At 42.9% G+C, this 21,549-nt stretch overlaps 1 protein-coding gene across 1 annotated transcript in view; it reads left to right on the top strand.

The window, feature by feature from the left end:
- The first annotated feature begins 449 nt into the window (after positions 1 to 449).
- Positions 450 to 21,549, top strand: part of npr2 (natriuretic peptide receptor 2) — a 102,272-nt gene continuing 81,172 nt past the window's right edge. Inside the window, exons 1-3 of the mRNA XM_083657802.1 lie at positions 450 to 740; positions 1,820 to 2,243; positions 14,463 to 14,644. Coding sequence (XP_083513928.1) covers positions 453 to 740; positions 1,820 to 2,243; positions 14,463 to 14,644 — 894 coding nt within the window. The 5' untranslated portion in view covers positions 450 to 452. The remainder of the gene's footprint in view (positions 741 to 1,819; positions 2,244 to 14,462; positions 14,645 to 21,549) is intronic.

Below are 21,549 nucleotides of genomic sequence, written 5' to 3'. Positions count from 1 at the left end.
TAAACAAGTCGAATTGCACTGGACATAAGCTTCTGTTAGTTTTTAAGATAAGGCTCCGTGAGTTAAATGAGTTGTCGAGGTGATATTCTTTGCAGTGTGTGACGTGTGGGGGCTGAGCAGGCAGGATCTTGCTCTGATTTAAGTTGCAGTCATCTGGATGGACGTTATCACTGTCGGAGAGACTTGGGCAACATCAGCGTGAGGACTGCGCCGCCGTGGAAACCCGCTCTGGGACGCGTAAAATAACTTCATTGTAACGCAGAATTACTTTTCCCAGACAAATGGCACAGACGGGTCGGCACAGCGCGCCGCTGCTACCGACTTTGTTGGACTTTTAAGAGACAGCGCCAGAGAGAAAGACATATGGTTTGGTCTCACCGTCTTTACACTCTAGAAGGTGCGCTCACGGTGGCCGTACTACTTTCCTCACGCGGACTTACCAACCGGGAGAAATGGGATGCCGAAGCACACCGGGATGCTGCCTGTTCCTGGCTGCGCTCTCCTGCTGCCTCGTCTCCCGGTCCCGGTGCAACGGAGGAGGCAACATCACCGTGGCGGTGATGCTGCCCGACAACCACACCAAGTACCCGTGGGCTCTGCCGCGCGTCTTCCCGGCCATCCTCATGGCGCACGAAGATCTGGGCCGCAAGTACGGACTGCTAGTCGGCCGCTCCATCAACATCCTCAACTTCAGCACCGAGGACCCGCAAGCCGGCTCCTGCGCCGAGAGCAAAGCCCAGGTAGGCTGCGCCAAAAAGGCATTATAGCTGCCACACAAGTGTTTGCCATCATATTGCAGACATTTAAACTGGTAAAAAGGACTGGATTGGTTATAATCTAGGCCAGATAACAGGTAAAATAATGCAGTTATAAGGATGACTGAAAGTGTATCTATATTTTGACTTATAAATCATGTTTATTATAGTCTAGTTTCCAAATAGGCCTAAACGAGAATAGCTGCAGAGGGCAATCACTTTTTGGTAGACATGCACTTCTTGGCAGGCATTCACCTTTTGGCACAACACCTGCTTGCCGGTATCTTAGGTCAGTGGTTGGTTCTCAAAGTGGGGTCCAGGGACCCCCAGGGGTCCTTGACGGGGTTCCAGGGGGTCCCCTCCCAGGAAAAAACGAGAATGTTGTCACTATAATTCCATCCATAAGTAACAATGATAGAATGTATGACAATTATTGTTATGAGTTTCATACACTTTCTGTAATAAAACATCTAAAAGAAAAAATCTTATCAGATGGGGGACTGTTTGACAAAAATCTGATCAATTAGGGGTCTGTAGTCTAATTTCTCATGAAAAGGTTTGAGAACCACCACTGGTCTAGGTTAGGCTGTAGAATGTGGTTGCTATGTTCAAGCTAAGGTTATAGTAGGTCAAGATAGGGCAGGTTAGGCTATAGGTTAGCTAGATTGTTTGGTTGCTACTAGGTAGTTCAGGCTAAGGTTAGGATAGGTTAGAGTAGGTCAGGATAGGGCATATTAGCTGCAGATTAGCTAGATTGTTTGGTAGTTTGGTAGAGTAGTTAGTTTCTGTGTCTTATCCTGCTCTTCTCTCTCTCCACTTCTCTCTCGCCGCTCTCTTGTCTCTCCTCCCTTCTCCCTCCCTCTGCTCTTTCTTCCCCTCTCTCTCTTCTCTTCTCTTCTATGGTTGTCTTTTATATGCTTTATATACATTGTTGTTCAATTATGTTTATTGATTGTGCTTAGCTAGATTTAGCTAGACACATTCTCTGTAACGCCCTCTGACACATGCTTGTGAATTAGGGCTATAGCCTACAAATAAACTTGACTTGACTTGACTTGATCCAGGTTGTCGCCGTGGACGCCAAGCTTTACATCCGGCCCGACGCGTTCTTCGGACCCGGGTGCGTGTACCCGCTGGCCTCTGTGGCCCGCTTCGCGTCCCACTGGAAGCTCCCGCTGATCACGGCAGGGGGCCCAGCGTACGGCTTCGACAAGAGGGAGGAGTACAGGACCATCGTGCGCACCGGGCCGTCCACCACCAAGCTGGGGGACTTTGTGAACGTGCTGCACACGCACTTTAACTGGACCTCCAGGGCCGTGGTGATCTTCCACGACCTGAGGCAGGACGACCGGCCGCACTACTTCCTGTCTGAGGGCATCTACCTGAACCTGAAGCTGGAGATGAACATGACGGTGGAGGCCCTGCCGTACGAGGACGACTACAAAGACTACAAGGATCTCATCACCTTCATGAAAGAGCACGGGAGAAGTAAGTCCACGTCTGCACGAGAAATAAATACATACAAAAAAATGTCTGATAAAGACCTATCTAAGGTCTGGTGTTGAGGCTGAAAATGGTTTCCTCAAAGAAGATAAGAAAAGCATTTTTAGCTCTTAAAGTCTAAATAGTCAGTTAATAACTGACATGGTCATTTCAACTTGTTTCTATACTTTGAAACAAGAAGTGGCAGTGTCTTGAAATAAAGCAGATCCACCAGCATCAAGAATGTCAAGTTTCCAGGAAATTATTCTAAAAAGTTAATTAACGTTAAAAACAAGTGACATTTGATCAGGTTTTATTTTCACTTGTCTCGAGAAAAAATACATTTGATGTTAGACTATTTCACTATTTCACCAACTAATGGTCAAAACAAAAATGATATTTTGTAGAATTTGGTTATACTGCATTTCCCCCCGAATCGACACAGAGGCAGAGGTGCAGGGAATAGCCTGTTTATTTCACAGTTATTACACAGGAATGTTTAGGCTGTGGCCAGTCTGCTTATTGCCGGTCTTTATTGCTGGTGGAGGACCACCTGCGTTTAGGCAGGGAGAGAGAGAGAGGGGGGGAGGGAGAGAGAGATAAAGAGAGAGAGCATGCGTTTTGTATTGATATGGGGGAGTTTTTAAAATACAGGTGCCTCCACACGAGAGAGAAAACAAGATATGTTTTAACACAGGTGGTAATAACATATCTGTGTATAAATGTATGTTCAAGTTGCAGTATGTAGTTACAGGAATGGAAAAACAAAACATTTGGCTTTTGACAAATTTAAATAACAGACAGTTTGAACTCGTGATGGAAGAGCCAGCAGTAAATCAGTCGTCACTATTCTCGTCCTAATTGCACTTAATTTGAACGATTACGAGGTTGATTGAATCATTAGCAGGCCTATTGTTGTTAAAGTTAATTGCGAGACTATGAAAGTCTGGGAGTTCGGGTTTGTGTGTGTGTGTGTGTGTGTGTGTGTGTGTGTGTGTGTGTGTGTGTGTGTGTGTGTGTGTGTGTGTGTGTGTGTGTGTGTGTGTGTGTCCGCACGTGCGTTTGTGCGTGTGTGCAATCTTACATGCAGCTGCATGTGTTCTTTTGTGTCTGTGTGCATTTGGAGAGAGACACAGATAGGGCTTTCACACCGGCAGGGCTCCGTGCCGGTTCCGGTTCCAGAACCCTAATCTGAACTGGCCGGTGCGTTCAGACCGAAAAAAGAATTGGTTCGGAACCTGAAAAGTTGGTTCTCAGCGGAACCAAAAAATAGTTGGTTTTCCTTGGGAACCGTGACATCATCAGTGGGTGTGTCTCATTCTAGGCTGTGAAAACGACCAGGAAGGAGAAGAAGGCAGTGACAACACAGAGAAAAATAATTTGCAGTGGTCTCCTGAGAAACCAAATGTTTAGTGGCGATTTGGGCATCTACCGAATCTCAAGAAAAGCTAGAAAGCAGTACAAGAAAGAGCAAGTCATATGCCGAACTTGCAGAAGATAGGGCCAAGGCTGGGTTCACTCGAACGCCAGACCAAAAAAAAAAAAAAAAAAAAAAACTGAAGAAGGACTACCGAATAATGTCCTCCCACTTTGGTTCCGCTTAAACTGGTGTGAACACGGGCTGGTTCGCCAGAAAGCACCAAGGTTCTGAGACTCCAGAACGGAGCCAGAGCCAGAACCAGAACCGTGTCTGTCTGAAAGCGCTAAGAGAGAGAGAGAAGCAGGGTGAGCAGTGAGCACCTTTACAAATGTGAGGAAAACATTGAATCAAACAGACGTCAACGAAGATGACCAACTCTATCTCTCAAGTGCAGAATTTGTCAAAAGGGCAGAAATCATGAACAAAATGGTTAAGTTGACAAGCTGATATATTCCAATGTTGTCTCTGGAATAGATTAGATGTCTGTTGAGTGGACACAATACAAGATCTTATCAATCTAATATATTTTCAGAAAATGGAATCCTGGTTTTCAAGATTCATATTAGGAAATGAAAAGTGTATTCATTTATTCCTCTATAGTGTGTGGATATTACAACATGTTTTCCCCCTCATTCTGATGCTGCCATCCTTGGTAATTATTTTCTGTGCCGTTTGCTTTGTATTGTAGATCCAGCCAGGAAAGTAAGCATTGATGTTTCCCATTTTGGAGCCATTTATGGCCAAGAATGTGGATACACTCAACAAAAATCAATCACCGTTTTTTGAGCTAAAACCTTTGAATGTGAGCCGTGCTGCTCCCCCGGCGTCTAACCACCACATTTGAGCATTCTGTTTTTCCGTCTTTGCTAAAAAAAGTGAGTTCCGTAGGCTTTAAACATCCCGGGCCGTCGTTAGAGTAACGACATCGTTAGAGTCGTTAGAGTAACGACATCAACAAATAATGGCCCCAACAAGCCGCTCAGGTGATGAACAGGTGAGGTGTTAAAGCAGGAAACAGAGGCCACTAAAGGTCTTCCTAAGCCCCTCCAGGTGAGTTATGGAGCGTACCACAGGGAGCTCGGGAGGGGGGGGGGGGGGGGGGTCAGGGAAGCTAATGCTTTTGTCAGGACTTGTCCCGGCTCGTCATTCCAGTCACTTTTATCCCAGCAGATAACCTCTCTGAGCGATCAGCCCTTACGTCACCCGCAGACAATGTTTAAAATGCCTCCATGACTTTCTGCATCAACGAGTCGAGGTCGACAAGAAACACACCTCCTTAAAGACACACACACCTCCTTAAAGACACACACACCTCCTTAGATCTTTGACAGCTGCTGACCTAATGATTGTGTGCTGCCCCCCCCCCCCCAAACAGATCCTCTCATTAACAACCTGGAAAATGTGAGAGCCAGTGTAGCATAAATACAGTGAATATCAGTCATTTATCAGTAGGTTTTCCAGACCCCATCACGTTGCCCAGTGACACTCCAGCCTTGGTGCTTTTCAGTCCACTAATAATAATACACTTTATTTGTATAGCACCTTTCATCCATAAAATGCAGCTCAAAGCGCTTTACATGTGAAGAATAAACAAAGGTAATAAAAAGATCAAGTAAATACAGAACAGAACAATTACACAGAGCAGTAAACCAATGAGATTAAAAAGACATCCATAAACACAAATAAAACAGGAGATAAAAGATCAGATTGGCTAATTAAGAGTAATAAAATATAAACAAGATCAAATTTGACTAATTAAATCAATGGTAAAAAAAGTGCTTCTTAAAACTTTACAAAGATGGAGATTGCCTTATGTGATAGGGGAGTCTGTTCCAAGCTGAAGGTGCGTAAAAACTAAAGGCTGCTTCGCCATACTTAACTTAAAATGAACTTTAGGGATGCTGAGCAGACCGGCACCAGAGGATCTAAGGGAGCGACTAGGGGAGTATTCCGACAGGCAATCACATAGGTATGAGGGCGCTAAATCATGTAGTGCTTTATAACAAGTAAAATAATTTTAAAATCAATCCTCAGTGTTACAGGAAGCCAGTGCAGAGATGCTAAAACAGGAGTTATGTGATCTCTCTTTTGGGTTTGAGTTCAAACCCTGGCTGCCGCGTTCTGCACTCATTTAAGTCCTATCAGTACTTTTTTTAGGAAGACCAGTCAAAAGTGCATTACTGAAGTCGAGGCGTGAGAAAACAAACGCATGTATCAATTTTTTGGCATCTTCACTATTTCTCAAATGAAAAAAGGCAACCTTGGTGACATTGTTGATATGTGCTTTAAAATCCAGCTCTGAGTCAATGATGATGCCCAGGTTTTTAACTACATAACTACTAGGGATGTCACAATATATCGTCCCACAATATATCGCGATATCAATACGTGACAATATGTATCGTTGAGATGACATCTCATATCGCGAGAAAAAGAAGCTGAACATGGTGGCACTGATCTGCATCTGATTGCATGCTCGCTCTCCTTTTCATTGCTTTGTTTGAACAGACGAGGGACGTTACAGACACGGAGGATGAAATGGAGGATGCCCCCTCAACTTACAAATCGATCGCAAAAAAATATTGTTAAAATATCGTATCGTTATCGTGAACCCAATATCGTGTATTGTATCGTATCGTGAACTGAGTGTATCGTGACACCTCTAATAACTAGGGGGGGGGGAGATCAAGTGTCTGAAAGGAACAATACATCCAGCAGACATTGCTGTCTTTTGAGTCAATATGTCAGTCAAGAGATGATCTACGACTACACAATGGAGCCCAGGTAGTGCCTCAACGTCATTACAGAGACCCTATATATCCTATAAGGAGGTTAGATGTGTCGGTTTGTGACTGTTTCCATGATTTTCTATGAGAATGGTGTTCTGTCTGTGTGTTTCCTACACATGGAGGAATGTATACAGAGGAAAACCAACACATCTCCTTTTTTTTTACAAGTCGTAAACACCCCCCCCCCACATGTAAACACCCCCCATGTAAACACCCCCCCCCACGTAAACACCCCCCACATAAACACCCCCCCATGTAAACACCCCCCCACGTAACCCCCCCCACACACGTAACCCCCCCCACGTAAACCCCCCCACGTAAACACCCCCCCCACACGTAAACACCCCCCCCATGTAAACACCCCCCATGTAAACCCCCATGTAACCCCCCCCCCACGTAAACACCCCCCACATAAACACCCCCCCATGTAAACACCCCCCACACGTAACCCCCCACACGTAAACACCCCCCCCCCATGTAAACACCCCCCATGTAAACCCCCATGTAAACACCCCCCCACGTAAACACCCCCCCCACACGTAAACACCCCCCCCACGTAAACACCCCCCACGTAAACACCCCCCATGTAAACACCCCCCCACGTAAACACCCCCCATGTAAACACCCCCACGTAAACACCCCCCACGTAAACACCCCCCACGTAAACACCCCCCACGTAAACACCCCCCCATGTAAACCCCCCCCACGTAACACCCCCCACGTAAACACCCCCCATGTAAACCCGCCCCCCACGTAAACCCCCCCCCCCCAGACAGATTAGATCCTGACAAGTCAAAAGGCAGCCAGCTATAAAACCAACACGCCACAGAGGAGACTTGTTAGAAAACAGCATAATCCCATTGAGGGGTAAACTAAATAAATAAAATAAACAACTAAAGCATGGTGAGCAGAGTAATTGGCTTACTTTCCACTGGTGCTTCACTTGTATGTGATTATCCACGGAGCCACCCAAAGCAGTGTGTCTTGTAAACTAACCCGAGTGTCATTAAGAGTAAAGATCGTTTTAATCACCAAGAACACTATAAATGTGCAGGAATTTGACTTCACTGGTGCAGGGACTTTCACAGTATGTATGTGCTGATGTGCAAGTACAAGGTATGTACTGATGTGCAAGTACAAGGGCTGGAGGACTTCACAGAGTGCAGAGGGACAGCTCAATGTTGAATATACATCCAACATTTGATATGCAATATAATCCAGCCTTGCACTTTGTAAAGACAGGCTGGAGAGGAGAGTGAGAGAAGGCTTGAGTACGTCCTGCAGGCCGAGAGGTGGAACAAGCTGTACCAAAGTATTTCATGTGCTCTTTTATTAAGCTAAGCCTTGGTAGATCCATAAGGAGGAGGAGCTGTTTGGGTGCATTGACTTTGGGTGCGGTCCAGGAGACAGCAGGACGACTTGGCCCTGGCTCGAGGTGAACTATGTTGGAAGAGGCGAGAGTCGGGGGTCTATGTCGGCGGTTGTTGCCGACTTTGGTCTGACACATGAGGAAATGTCTGCTCGCTGCCTGGAGGACTGGACTGCCTCAGAGCTGGCAGCCGACACGCTGACATCAACTACAAATGGAAATAATGCTAAGTTCTATATTCATGAGGCAACGCGAGGCAACCTAGTGGTTAGAATGAGCGCCACCATAACAGATGAGTCTCAGGTTTGATTTCTGCAAGTCCTGTTGGAGTGTCTTTGAGCAAGACACCGAAGCCCTACCTGTTCACTCATTTTAAATGGATCTGGAGAAGAGCATCAGATAAATGTATTGGATTGTGGAGGAAGATGCAGTATTCAAACCAAATATGATTACTGAGACACAATTGCGGGTCTCCTGACATGTAAATTACAGAATGGATGACGACGGTTGGTGATGATTAAATAAGACTAGAACATAGCCAGTTCATTTCTAACTTTCCCCCTAACTTCTCCTTGAAGGGCTGTGTGTGAAGGGTTGTTGTGGGACTGTGAAGAGTGTTAGACTTTTATTGTGAAGGGCTGTGTGAAGTGTGTGTGTTGGACTTTTATTGTGAAGGGCTGTGTGAAGTGTGTGTGTTGGACTTTTATTGTGAAGGTCTGTGTGAAGTGTATGTTGGACTTTTATTGTGAAGGGCTGTGTGAAGTGTGTGTGTTGGACTTTTATTGTGAAGGTCTGTGTGAAGTGTATTTTGGACTTTTATTGTGAAGGGCTGTGTGAAGTGTGTGTGTTGGACTTTTATTGTGAAAGGGCTGTGTGACGTGTGTGTTGGACTTTTATTCTGAAGGGCTGTGTGTGAAGTGTGTGTTGGTATAAAAAGTAGAGTGCGCACATCCACTCAAATTGCAGGTGCAGGACAAAAGCAATGAAACATATAAAAAGAAATAGAGTCCGCACACTGCTCGACTTGCTCCCAGTTGATTTATTTTTAACGTTTAGGTCAACAAGGACCTTCTTCAGAAATGAAGCAGGAAATGACAGAGCACTCAAATTTATACAGTATGGGTCACACCCATCCACCAATTGGCAGAGGGGGAAAAAAGTGTCATGTGAGCACAATCAACCAGTAAGGAAAAGTGTGTGTTGGACCTTTATTGTGAAAGGACTGAAGTGTGTGTTGGACTTTTATTCTGAAGGGCTGTGGGTGAAGTGTGTGTTGTACCTTTATTGTAAAAGGGCTGTGTGAAGTGTGTGTTGGACTTTTATTGTGAAGGGCTGCGTGAAGTGTGTTGGACTTTTATTCTGAAGGGCTCTGTGTGAAGTATGTGTTGGTGGACTTTTATTGTGAAAGGACTGTGTGACGTGTGTGTTGGACTTTTATTCTAAAGGGCTGTGTGAAGTGTGTGTTTGACTTTTATTGTGAAGGGCTGTGTGAAGAGTGTGTTGGACCTTTATTGTGAAGGGCTGTGTGTGAATTGTGTGTTGGACTTTTATTGTGAAGGGCTGTGCTGTGTGAAGTCTGTTGGATTTTCATTTTGAAGGGCTGTGTGTGACTGAAGAGTGTTGGACTTTTATTCTGAAGGGCTGTGTTAAGTGTGTGTTGGAGTTTTATTGTGAAGCGCTGTGTGAAGTGTGTGTTGGACTTTTATTGTAAAGGGCTGTTTGAAGTGTGTGTTGGACTTGGATTGTGAAGGCCTGTGTGAATGTAGAATATACCTAAAATATTACTGTAGCGCCCACTATGGGCGATCAGAGCAATGACACGCCACCAATTACAGTAGTATGAAGTGTTCATTTCTAAATTGCTATATATTCATTTTGGAGAAAGATTAAAAAAACTTAGTCTATGCTATTCTATGCAGCCAAAGTTGCCTCAAGAGTTTTCTTGAATCAAGTGACATTACCTTGAAACAAGTGGAGTGAGCTCCCCAGGGTGATCTTTCATTTCATTTCAAACCTTTATTTAGGCTTGAAGAACCATTGAGGTTGCCCCAATTTACAACGGTGTTGAGTCACAGTCAAATCAAGAAGAACACAAGCAGAGAGAACACAGACAAGAATCAGCCATAACAGCCACTCACTGAGGCAGGGAGGCCTGTCATCACACTTCTCAATTCTCCATAGGTCAGTATCGTAGAGCAGTGGTTCTTACAGTAGCATGCGCTGAAGTACTTTCCAGGAGTGTGGCGCATCAAGGTGTTGTCATTGGTGACATGACAAGTTTGGAAACGAGGGAAAGTGTGTTGGGAAGAAGGGACATGACCTAACCCTGCTTTGCAAGTGTTTACGTTTTTAAGATTGAATGCAAGAATTATTGAGATACCATGAAACACCTTCAACATCAAGCAGACAAACACACACAGTGTCTAAAGCACAGTGTCTAAAGCACAGTGTCTAAAGCACAGTGTCTAAAGCTGGTTTGACTAAATGAACTGCCCCTAACGCTGGCTGGAGAACGATAGCTTTTGCTGATTAAGCAAGTTGTTAATTTGTCTGCAAGTCATAGCATGTTTTATTATGACAGTACACATTGTGCTTCCTTCAGAGCAGTGTTTTATTATGACAGTACACATTGTGCTTCCTTCAGATCAGTGTTTTATTTTGACAGTACACATTGTGCTTCCTTCAGAGCAGTGTTGTATTTTGACAGTACACATTGTGCTTCCTTCAGAGCAGTGTTTTATTATGACAGTACACATTGTGCTTCCTTCAGATCAGTGTTTTATTATGACAGTACACATTGTGCTTCCTTCAGAGCAGTGTTTTATTATGACAGTACACAGTGTGCTTCCTTCAGAGCAGTGTTTTATTATGACAGTACACATTGTGCTTCCTTCAGAGCAGTGTTTTATTATGACAGTACACATTGTGCTTCCTTCAGAACAGTGTTTTATTTTGCCCCTTTCGGAACTGCTAACATAGCTTACGCTACTACGCAGTCCCTTATTAGTACACCGCCGATGTAGCCTAAACAGGTCGCTCCGTCTGCAAAATTGTTCTAACTACTCGATAAAGTTTCGCAAATGAAATTTCAAATGTACTTACGGGTACTTAAGGGTTGTGTGAACCTCCGCGGATGATGTAGAAACACTAGCGCCACTAATAAACTTGTTTAATCCCTCACTGAACCCCAGGTCTAATTTCTTCAAAATGAATCAGCTAGAAACACTCGTCTTCTTCTGCGCTGCTGTCATGGGTGGTGCGCAAAGCAACCATAGCGCTCGCTATCACTTCCGGCCCCTGGCGGCCGGAAGTGGCACTTTTGTAGTCTTTTGTAGTTTTTTGTAAGGTATCGGACTAGTGCCATGGCACCGGAAAATAGGGGAAGCTATTAACAGAATTACTGTAATAATCACATGGCTGGCTGTATGTTACTTTTTTTTTATAGCTAAATTATCGCTGGAAGATAAACAATGGAAAATAGGGGAAGCTATTAACAAAATTACTGTAATAATCACATGGCTGGCTGTATGTTCCTTTTTTTTAATAGCTGAATTGGAGACATGTACTACCGGCCCCACAATATTTTTAAAATACATTAATAGAAACACATGACATTAAAAACATTGGCAAAGTCATGACAGATTGTAGAGTTTAGTTACTTTACAACAATATTATTCAAGTAGTACTTCAAAGTAATCATCAGTAGGGAAATAGTAGTAAAAATCAGGCTTATTACCTTGTCCATTAAATTTCCAAAAAGACCAAAGCAGGCACTTTTCCCATATCCAGTTGGCAGGACAGCAAATACATTTTTGCGGTATACCAATGCTTTTAAAATTGCCTTTTGTTCCACTTTTAATGGAAAAGGTGACACCTCTTCAATTAACCTGTCGACATCCATTCTCACGTGGTGAGGGCTTCTGACTTCATGTGTAATGTGATTGATATAGCGGTTTCATTAAAGTAGCAGGTAAAGATGGGTGGAGTTTTGATATATTTGCCCTTATGAATAAAGAATTTAGCTAAGATTAGTAACACATTGATCATTAGGTCCAATTTTTTGTCTTCTAATATTACACCAAAAACAATACTATTATAATCAAGAACAGGCATTACTGTGTTTTTTCCATGTAACCAATCGATGAATTATTTCCAGAACAGTTGGGTGTGAGAACATGAAACAAAAAGATGCTCAGTTGTTTCAATATCACCTTTACAGAATATACACTCATTGCTCTCAAATCCAAATCTTAATCTTCAAAATTCACTGGAAGGGTAGAAGTCATTCATTATTTTGTAGTGAATTTCTTTTGTTTTGGGTGGAACTGGATATTTGAAGAATTTTGTTCTCAATCTACATACTGCTGGTTTGTCAAAAATATTCAAAATATTATTTCTACAAGAACGGGCAGTGTATAAATCATTTGTTAGAATAGACCTTGTGAATTGGTTTGAGCACCTTTTATCAAGAAAATGTATTCCATTGATAAAAAGAGTGCTGAGATGAGAACACAACAGAATCTAGCTGTGGCCGGACTGGATAATGATTTAAGCGATGTTCTGTTGAATCCTTTCGTTTTTATTTTAATTTGTTCTTTGCAATTGCTGCATGTATGCTCCGACATCGCGAACACGAAGCCTGCCTGCGCTTCCAAAACTCTTCTGCGCGCATCTTACAAAAAACTACAAAAGACTACAAAAGTGCCACTTCCGGCCGCCAGGGGCCGGAAGTGATAGCGAGCGCTATGGTTGCTTTGCGCACCACCCATGACAGCAGCGCAGAAGAAGACGAGTGTTTCTAGCTGATTCATTTTGAAGAAATTAGACCTGGGGTTCAGTGAGGGATTAAACATGTTTATTAGTGGCGCTAGTGTTTCTACATCATCCGCGGAGGTTCACACAACCCTTAAGTACCCGTAAGTACATTTGAAATTTCATTTGCGAAACTTTATCGAGTAGTTAGAACAATTTTGCAGACGGAGCGACCTGTTTAGGCTACATCGGCGGTGTACTAATAAGGGACTGCGTAGTAGCGTAAGCTATGTTAGCAGTTCCGAAAGGGGCAATGTTTTATTATGACAGTACACATTGTGCTTCCTTCAGAGCATTGTTTTATTATGACAGTACACATTGTGCTTCCTTCAGAGCAGTGTTTTATTTTGACAGTACACATTGTGCTTCCTTCAGATCAGTGTTTTATTATGACAGTACACATTGTGCTTCCTTCAGAGCAGTGTTGTATTTTGACAGTACACATTGTGCTTCCTTCAGAACAGTGTTTTATTATGACAGTACACATTGTGCTTCCTTCAGAGCAGTGTTTTAATATGACAGTACACATTGTGCTTCCTTCAGATCAGTGTTTTATTTTGACAGTACACATTGTGCTTCCTTCAGATCAGTGTTTTATTTTGACAGTACACATTGTGCTTCCTTCAGAGCAGTGTTTTATTATGACAGTACACATTGTGCTTCCTTCAGATCAGTGTTTTATTTTGACAGTACACATTGTGCTTCCTTCAGAGCAGTGTTTTATTATGACAGTACACATTGTGCTTCCTTCAGAGCAGTGTTGTATTTTGACAGTACACATTGTGCTTCCTTCAGAACAGTGTTTTATTATGACAGTACACATTGTGCTTCCTTCAGAGCAGTGTTTTAATATGACAGTACACATTGTGCTTCCTTCAGATCAGTGTTTTATTTTGACAGTACACAGTGTGCTTCCTTCAGAGCAGTGTTTTATTATGACAGTACACATTGTGCTTCCTTCAGAGCAGTGTTTTATTATGACAGTACACATTGTGCTTCCTTCAGATCAGTGTTTTATTTTGACAGTACACATTGTGCTTCCTTCAGATCAGTGTTTTATTTTGACAGTACACATTGTGCTTCCTTCAGAGCAGTGTTTTATTATGACAGTACACATTGTGCTTCCTTCAGAGCAGTGCTTGTTTGTGGTGGGGTTCATATAACTGTTGTCACAGGCAAATTGCTATGTATTCCTTTTGGAGTGGGGAAAACATCCCACTATTCCCCCACTATTCTAAAGCATGGCACCCATTCTATCCTATATTTCTATATTTTCTATCTATGTGTTATTATTACTACTGTGATTTGCTACTGTTGTGTCAGCTAGAATTAGCTAGACATATTTTATGTGAAGCCCTCTGAGACATGCTTGTGAATTAGGGCTATACAAATAAACTTGACTTGACTTAAATCCATATTCTATGCTCATCAATTTAAAAAAGTAAAGATCCAATCTGTAGACATGTCTTCATTTTTCCCACAAAGGACTTAAGCTGTCTATGCTATCCTTTAGTAAGTGCTGTGATTTGTTTCATTTTGTGATTCAGTTTTTAAGGGTAGGTGTCAGTTTTTTCAAATGGCAGTTATCTTGTTTGAATTAAAACTCTTCATATGTCCACTAGGGGACATATGAGATTGGTAATATGAGCACGTCCATCAGTAGGGGACTCCTACCTGGACAGGGATCGGCCTCCAAACGATTTGTGATGTCACAAATAGTAAACAAAAAACTTTAACATGTTTAACACAACAACAAAGTCTGATTTAAAACCTGAGTGTGAGAGCAAGCAAGTGATGAACACAGCCTCTGTGTTTTTCCTCCATGTTCTCTGTAGTTGTGTACATCTGTGGCCCGCTGGATACGTTCATGAACATCATGAAGCTGTTTCAGAGTGAGATCCCCGACCCGGAGAACTACGCCATCTTTTATCTGGACGTGTTCGCCGAGAGCCTGAAGGAGCGCAAGCCCTGGAAGAACTCTGAGGCCGACCTCGTCGACCCCATCAAGGTCTTCAAGGTACACTGCACGGGCGTGCACGCACACACACAAACACACACACACACACACACACACACACACACACACACACACACACACACACACACACACACACACACACACACACACACACACAGGGGTAGATAGCCAACATACTGTACAGCCTGATAGCATGTACATCCTCTGCTTGAATGCAGAGGATGTTTTGAGCGATGCTGTTCAGATGCTTTGTGTGTGTGTGTGTGTGTGTGTGTGTGTCAGTGTTTCCCCCCGCTTGCTAATTGGAAACAGGCAGAGGTACAAGACTGAAACCACCGTTTGGCGTCGTGAGAAATGAATGTGTGTCCGACTAAAGATATTCGATTCGCCGAGTCTCTCTAGTCCTCTAACCCTGCCACTGTCAGAATCAAGCTCTCTGCTTATTGCTTATGAGTTACACAGACTGAGTCCTAACGTCAAGTCAAGTCAAGTCAAATTTTATTTATATAGCACCTTTCATACACAAAGGCAATTCAAGGTGCTTTACAAAAAAATAATCGAAAAAACAAGCAGCAAAGCAATGCACATATAAAAAAACACATAAAAAACACAGCCGACAGTTTTAGTTAAAATATATACTCAAATTAACAAACATGAAACATTATTTCTGTTTTAAATAAGTTACAAGGCATTCTTCAGTATTGTTATTACATGTACAGTCCATTTGTTGGAAATGTACAGGAATTTTTTTTTTTAATTACAGGCCGAGAGAGGCAGTAGTTTAGTAGCAGTTAAAAGCAAGAGTAAACATAAAGGTCTTTAGCTTGGATTTAAAAATAGGCAGAGTAGGGGCAGATCTAATGTGTTCAGGGAGTTTGTTCCAGTTATGAGAGGCATAGTGGGAGAACGCGGCTTCACCATGTTTTGATTTGGTCCTCGGGACAATTAGTAGACCAGTGCCTGAAGATCTCAGGGATCTGGATGGTTCATAGTGTAGAAGCATTTCAGAGATGTAGTGTGGGCCTGACCCGTTGAGAGATTTGTAAACTATTAGCAGAATTTTAAAGTCTATTCTAAGATTTACTGGCAGCCAATGCAGGGATTTGAGAACTGGTGTAATGTGTAATGTGTAATGTGAAGTAAACGTATCATTTTCATTAAAAACTAGTGGAAAACTGTGAATGGGCTCAAATATATTCACTTGTCTTTGATGAAGGCTGACTTTTTTATTGACAATATCTTGAAATCACGCTGTGTTAGCGTCAATATTGTCGTTTGATTCTTGATTCTTGAAACATATTCATATATATTTCACAGGACTTGTAAGCAAAAGACAAGTTCAAGATTTGATATATTATATTAAATTACTTTTGCTATATGGATATCTTTATGGCTGTTAACTAGGTTTGTTTGCTGAAGGTTAGCATCATCCATTCATCCAGCTTGTGACTGTTGTTGTTGTTGTTGTTGTTGTTGTTGTTGTTCTCTGAACCCTAAAGTAAACAAAAAGCCAGGCAATTTGATCCAAGCTGACCCACTGGTATGCATCCAGCACTCCTCCTCTAATCTAAACTGCATCCAGCACTCCTCCTCTAATCTAAACGTTACCTGGCTGACCCACTGGTATGCATCCAGCACTCCTCCTCTAATCTAAACGTTACCTGGGGTCAACCATGCTTCAAGCTAAGCGTCCTTTGAGAATGATAACAATAATAAGCTCAGAACACGCGCATAAAGCTTTTATGGTAATCACAACCATGTATCAGAAAAACACGTGTGCCTCTACAGAAACATGTTTTTTTTTTGTCACTGGGTGGGCAAGAATATCCCAAAATGACTCCCTCCCTCCCTCCCTCCCCCCTCCCTCCCTCCAACCCCTCCCTCCCCCTCCCCCCTCCCTCCCTTTCTGCCACTCCGAGGAGTGAAATTCTTGTGTGACATTAACGAATGAGAGGATGCATTTTCACAGGAAGCAATTTAGACAATTAGTGTGTTGAGAAATAAGAGACTGTGAACACAGATGTGTTGCTCGTCCAATTTATCTCCCTGAATGTCACTGGCTTCACAATACTCAGTTACTTATTCTGTTTTGGAAGGAGAATGGCTTTCTTCATGTAAACCTAGGCAACGTTTAAAATGATTCTGCCCGTTTGTGTCATCATGGACGTCATGTTTGTCGGTCAAAGTGATCATAAAAGATCCTTAGGAGGTACGGTGGTGTAGTGGTAAGCACTATCGCCTCACAGCTCGAAGGTCGTGGGTTCGATTCCCACCTGGGGACGAGGTGAGCGCTGAAGGAATGCGTGCCCGTCCGTATGTCCTCGAGTGCCGCCCCCATCGCCCGGGTGGGGGTCGGCAAAACGGCCTTTCTGTGTGGAGTTTGCATGTTCTCCCCGTGCCTCCCGGGGGTTTCCTTCATATAGGAACCCCCTTCACAAAAACATGCATTGTCCTGGTTGCTAGTGTGGTTCCTCCTCTCATCGTTAAGGGCGCCTGTTCAGAGGGAGGGGAACTGGTTGGATTGATTGATTGATTGAGTTCTTTATTGATAATGAATACACAGTATATACAATATACATATATACATACACAGGGCCACCATTATCAAAAGGATAAAAACGCAATAAAGCTAACAGCTTATTTCCATTGCGGTCCTCATGATGGTCATAGAGTGACCATTCCACGTACTATGTCCTACCGGTGAAGAAGCTTCCCCTGTCAGGTGAAAAGAAGTGGCTGATTGACTGCCCATGTCTCGGAGGAGGCATGGAATCAGTCTCGGCTCTCCCTGAGCGACAGAGGATGAAGTAGCAACCAGGATAAATATATAAAATTAGCACTAATGGGGGATAAAAATGGGATAAAAAATCGAAAAAAAAAAAAAAAAAAAGATAGCCATGAAGATCTTGTTTTGCCCATTTAAGACTTGAGGCTGATTTAGCATGTAGCTCCAGTGTGCATATCTAATTTACAGTATCTGCACCTTTAGTCTTTTTTTAATATTTGTTCCTTTGAAATGTTTCATGAATAAAATGGCAAAAGAATAATTTCACTGAAAGCAAATCTTTTAATTAATCTAATGTCAGTCTTATTTCTCTTTTTCCTTAATTTGACAAACAAACCCAAACAACTGGGTTTGTTTGGACGCCTTATTTATTATTACTGATTACCTCAAAGTGTTCTTTGATTTGGTGAGATTAGCTTGAAACAAGCAGAGTGAGCTGAGATCCCTGTGATCTGATGTGTGATCTGATCAGTGAGCTCCCTGTGATCTGATGTGTGATCTGATCAGTGAGCTCCCTGTGATCTGATGTGTGATCTGATCAGTGAGCTCCCTGTGATCTGATGTGATCTGCAGAGTGATGTGATCTGATGTGATCTGCAGAGTGAGCTCCCTGTGATCTGATGTGTGATCTGATCAGTGAGCTCCCTGTGATCTCATTTCAAGCTGCTGTCATTGGTGCTAGAATACGTTTGGAAAACAAAATGTTAGAAGGTAAATAGCCGAGCGCTGCTTTGCAAGTGTTTACATTTGAAGACTAAATACAAGATGAAACAAGGAACCATTTCCAATTCAACACCTTCATCATTAAGCACACTGTGTGTCTAAAGCTGGTGCAACTGTAAATGAACTGCTTGTAACCCTGGCTGGAGAATGATAGCTTGGCTCCCCTTTCACTTTATTATGCAAGATGTTAATTTGTCTGCGAGTCATAACATGTTTTATGATGGCAATATGCTTCCTTCAGAGCAACGACTGCATGTGGAAGTTTGTGGTGGGCTTCGATAGAACTGCATGAAAAACGTGTATCTCCCAAAAAAAAAAAGCTGTGTTTGAAGAATTGGAGGGGGAATGATTTTCCCATCGACGTCCGTGCTGAAACTGGGTTTTTTTTGTGACAGATGTCAAATGCTTGTCTATGTTTTTGCCAAGATGCTAGAATATATCAACAGAATCAAAGCTCGGTGGAAGTCAAACATAACTGTGGATTGAAAGTTCTGGGCTGAAACTGTTTTTCCATCCAAACAGCTAATAAAACACGAGGCCTCCAAGTCACTACTCGCACACAGTGTCACATGTGTAGCCACGATGTGATACAAATCAAAAATCATGGAAAACGTAATCAAACAAACATAGACATCTTCTATCACTCTGTGCCTCTCCTCTTCAGTGTCAGCACTCAGCAGTGCATTTCATCAACACATCATTGACTTTTCAATCATCTAATGAGGCTATGTGAAGGTTTCATTTCATTCTTCCTTGTTTTAATCTTACTGTTGCTACTTAAATCTCAAAATAAATCCTCATTACAGATGCTTTAGCGGCCCATTTGGAAGTTATAAAGTCCGAACTATATTTATTGTTCAGACATGACATTATGACTTCCAAAGTTCAACCACCATACTACAGTGTAATTAGCGTTTTGTTTTTTCCTATCTTAGAGATACGTGCATATGGCTGCTGCCAGGTGAACACGACATGTTTACATTACTGTATACATACATGTTTACATTACTGCCAGGTGAACATGACATGTTTACATTACTGTATACATACATGTTTACATTACTGCCAGGTGAACACTACGGGCTCTATTCTCCCACAGGCCATCGGCGCTATTACGGGCCTTAACCGCAAAAAAACGTGCCTTGCGCCTGTTTCGGCAAGATAGCAATAGGCTTTAGGCTGCCAAATGCGCTTTAGGCTGAATGGGCGTGGCGCAGTCCCAAAGTGGGCGTGTCGGCGCTAAATACCAGCCTAGTTATATCTTGGGAGCTGGCCTACATTTAGCGCTTTGCGCTTTTGAAAAGCAGGCCTATTCTTTGCCTTCACTGCTTCTTCTCTGTCACCCTTCTCTCGCTCTCTCTCTGAGTTCCCAGCATGCATTGTGTTTCTTCATTTCGCTACTAAATAGCCACCAAATGAGCCAAAATAGATATAAAAGGTAGTTCTAAATTAATGTGTAATGGTAACACAGCCTGCCATTGTCAACATTTCAATATTGGACCAAATAAAACCTCGAAATGAAAACACCACCCTATGTGAAACATATATGTCCTCCTGGGCCTATATATACCCCTTGTCGAGTTAACGTGATTTAGAGAAGTAACAGCGGAACGCGCTTCGGAACGCGCTTCTAATGGCATCTGCTATACTGTGATGTTCCTCCAATAACTTGGCCCTATTTCACATTTAGTTTTACAATAAAAACACATTTATGCAATGACTTGACATAATGTAGGGTATATTTATGTGCATCATCCTTCCTGCAGCAGGCGAGAGAAAATGATATCTTTCTGGACAAACTTTCACCAATCTAATAGGCTATATTTTTCTAGCTGATGCATAGAACATTATTTTCACTTTGATCTTGCTATAGTGTAGCGTATTTACATGCTTGCAGTATTGAAACTGCAGTTAGATTGGTTTGAGAAGCATAATAATATGGAATAATAGCCTATAATGCAGACAGACAGGCTGGATGAAGGGAGGGGGGGGGGGGGCAGAGCGTTTGGCTTTCATCTGGTTTTGCGGGATCACTGGAATTGGAGCTAAAAAGGCAAGCGTGCGATTCGTTTATTGCACTTATCCAATGAGCATGACGGTGCATAATTTTACGCCTAAAAGGCGTGGTTGTAATGCTTTGGGCTGCATCTAGCGCCAGCACGACGATATCAAGTGCGCCTTTCCACGCCCACTGCTTTGATCTGCGCCTGCCGCTCGGCCTAGAAACTGCGCCGATGCAACGATAGGGGCCTACATGTTTACATTACTGTATACATACATGTTTGAACACCTTTTAATGTCAACTTGTCTAATAACAACGTGGCTTCCATGGTGTTGTCGGATGCAATGTTGATGCAGGGGAACCTGCAGTTGGCTCATTATTATATACATTACATTATATAAATTATATTATACTAGTGCAGTGCCCGTTCCCCCATGCACCACCTCGTGGGCGCTTCCCCCCGGCACACACACTGCACTCTGTCAGGTCCCCCTAAGCTCAAGTTTGAAGTCGATCCGACAAACGGTTCTCGAGATGCGCGAAGGACAGACATATAGACGGTTCTGGAATAAGTCCAAATTGCATGAAATGCGCCACCGCACTCCATCGGGGTCCGAGCAGCGCACTCCCCAAGGTGGAAGTCACAATTGGACAAATGTTTCTCGAGATAAACTGCTTTTTGTGTTGCCAGTAGGTGGCGCTATGTCAAATTGCAAGAAATTCAGCGCTGCACTACTTTGAGTCCCAGGAGCACACTCCCCAAGTTTGAAGTCAATCGGATGAACAGTTCTCAAGAAAAACCACTTTTTGTGTTGCCAGTAGGTGGCGCTATGCCAAATTGCACGGAATTCAGCTCCCTGCACTCCGTTGAGTCCCCCTAAGCCCACTCCCCGAGTTTGAAGTTTGAAGTCGATCAGATGAACGGCTATGGAGATGCAGTGCTTTTTGTTTTGCCAGTAGGTGGCACTATGCCAAATTGCACGCACCTAAGCGGACTCCTCGAGTTTGAAGTTGATTGGACGAACGGTTCTCGAGATAAACCACTTTTTGTGTGTCCAATAGGTGGCGCTGTGCCGAATTGCACGGAATTCTGCACTGCACTGTGTGAAGTCGATCCGACCAACGGTTCTCGAGATACGCGAAGGACAGACAGAGACACAGAGAGACAGGCAGAGAGAGAGACAGACGCTATCGTCATTATAGTATAGATAGATACATTATATTATATGTCTTCACTTTATTATATATTATATATATTATAATATATATTATATACTTTATATATATTATATACAATGTCTTCACTTTCATGGTGACAGACAGCTTCAACAGCATTGCAAGATTATCTAACTTCTGTATCGTGACGAACTTACTTGGCGCGTTTCAAGAACGTTGAATGGTTCCCCCGGGCAGACAGCTTCTTCCCGGCCAGTG

This window comes from Poromitra crassiceps, assembly GCF_964638095.1.
Source record: "Poromitra crassiceps genome assembly, chromosome: 21".
Lineage (NCBI taxonomy): Eukaryota > Metazoa > Chordata > Actinopteri > Beryciformes > Melamphaidae > Poromitra > Poromitra crassiceps.
The sequence above is the reverse complement of the archived record's forward strand: the minus strand, read 5'-3'. Positions and strand labels throughout refer to the sequence as shown.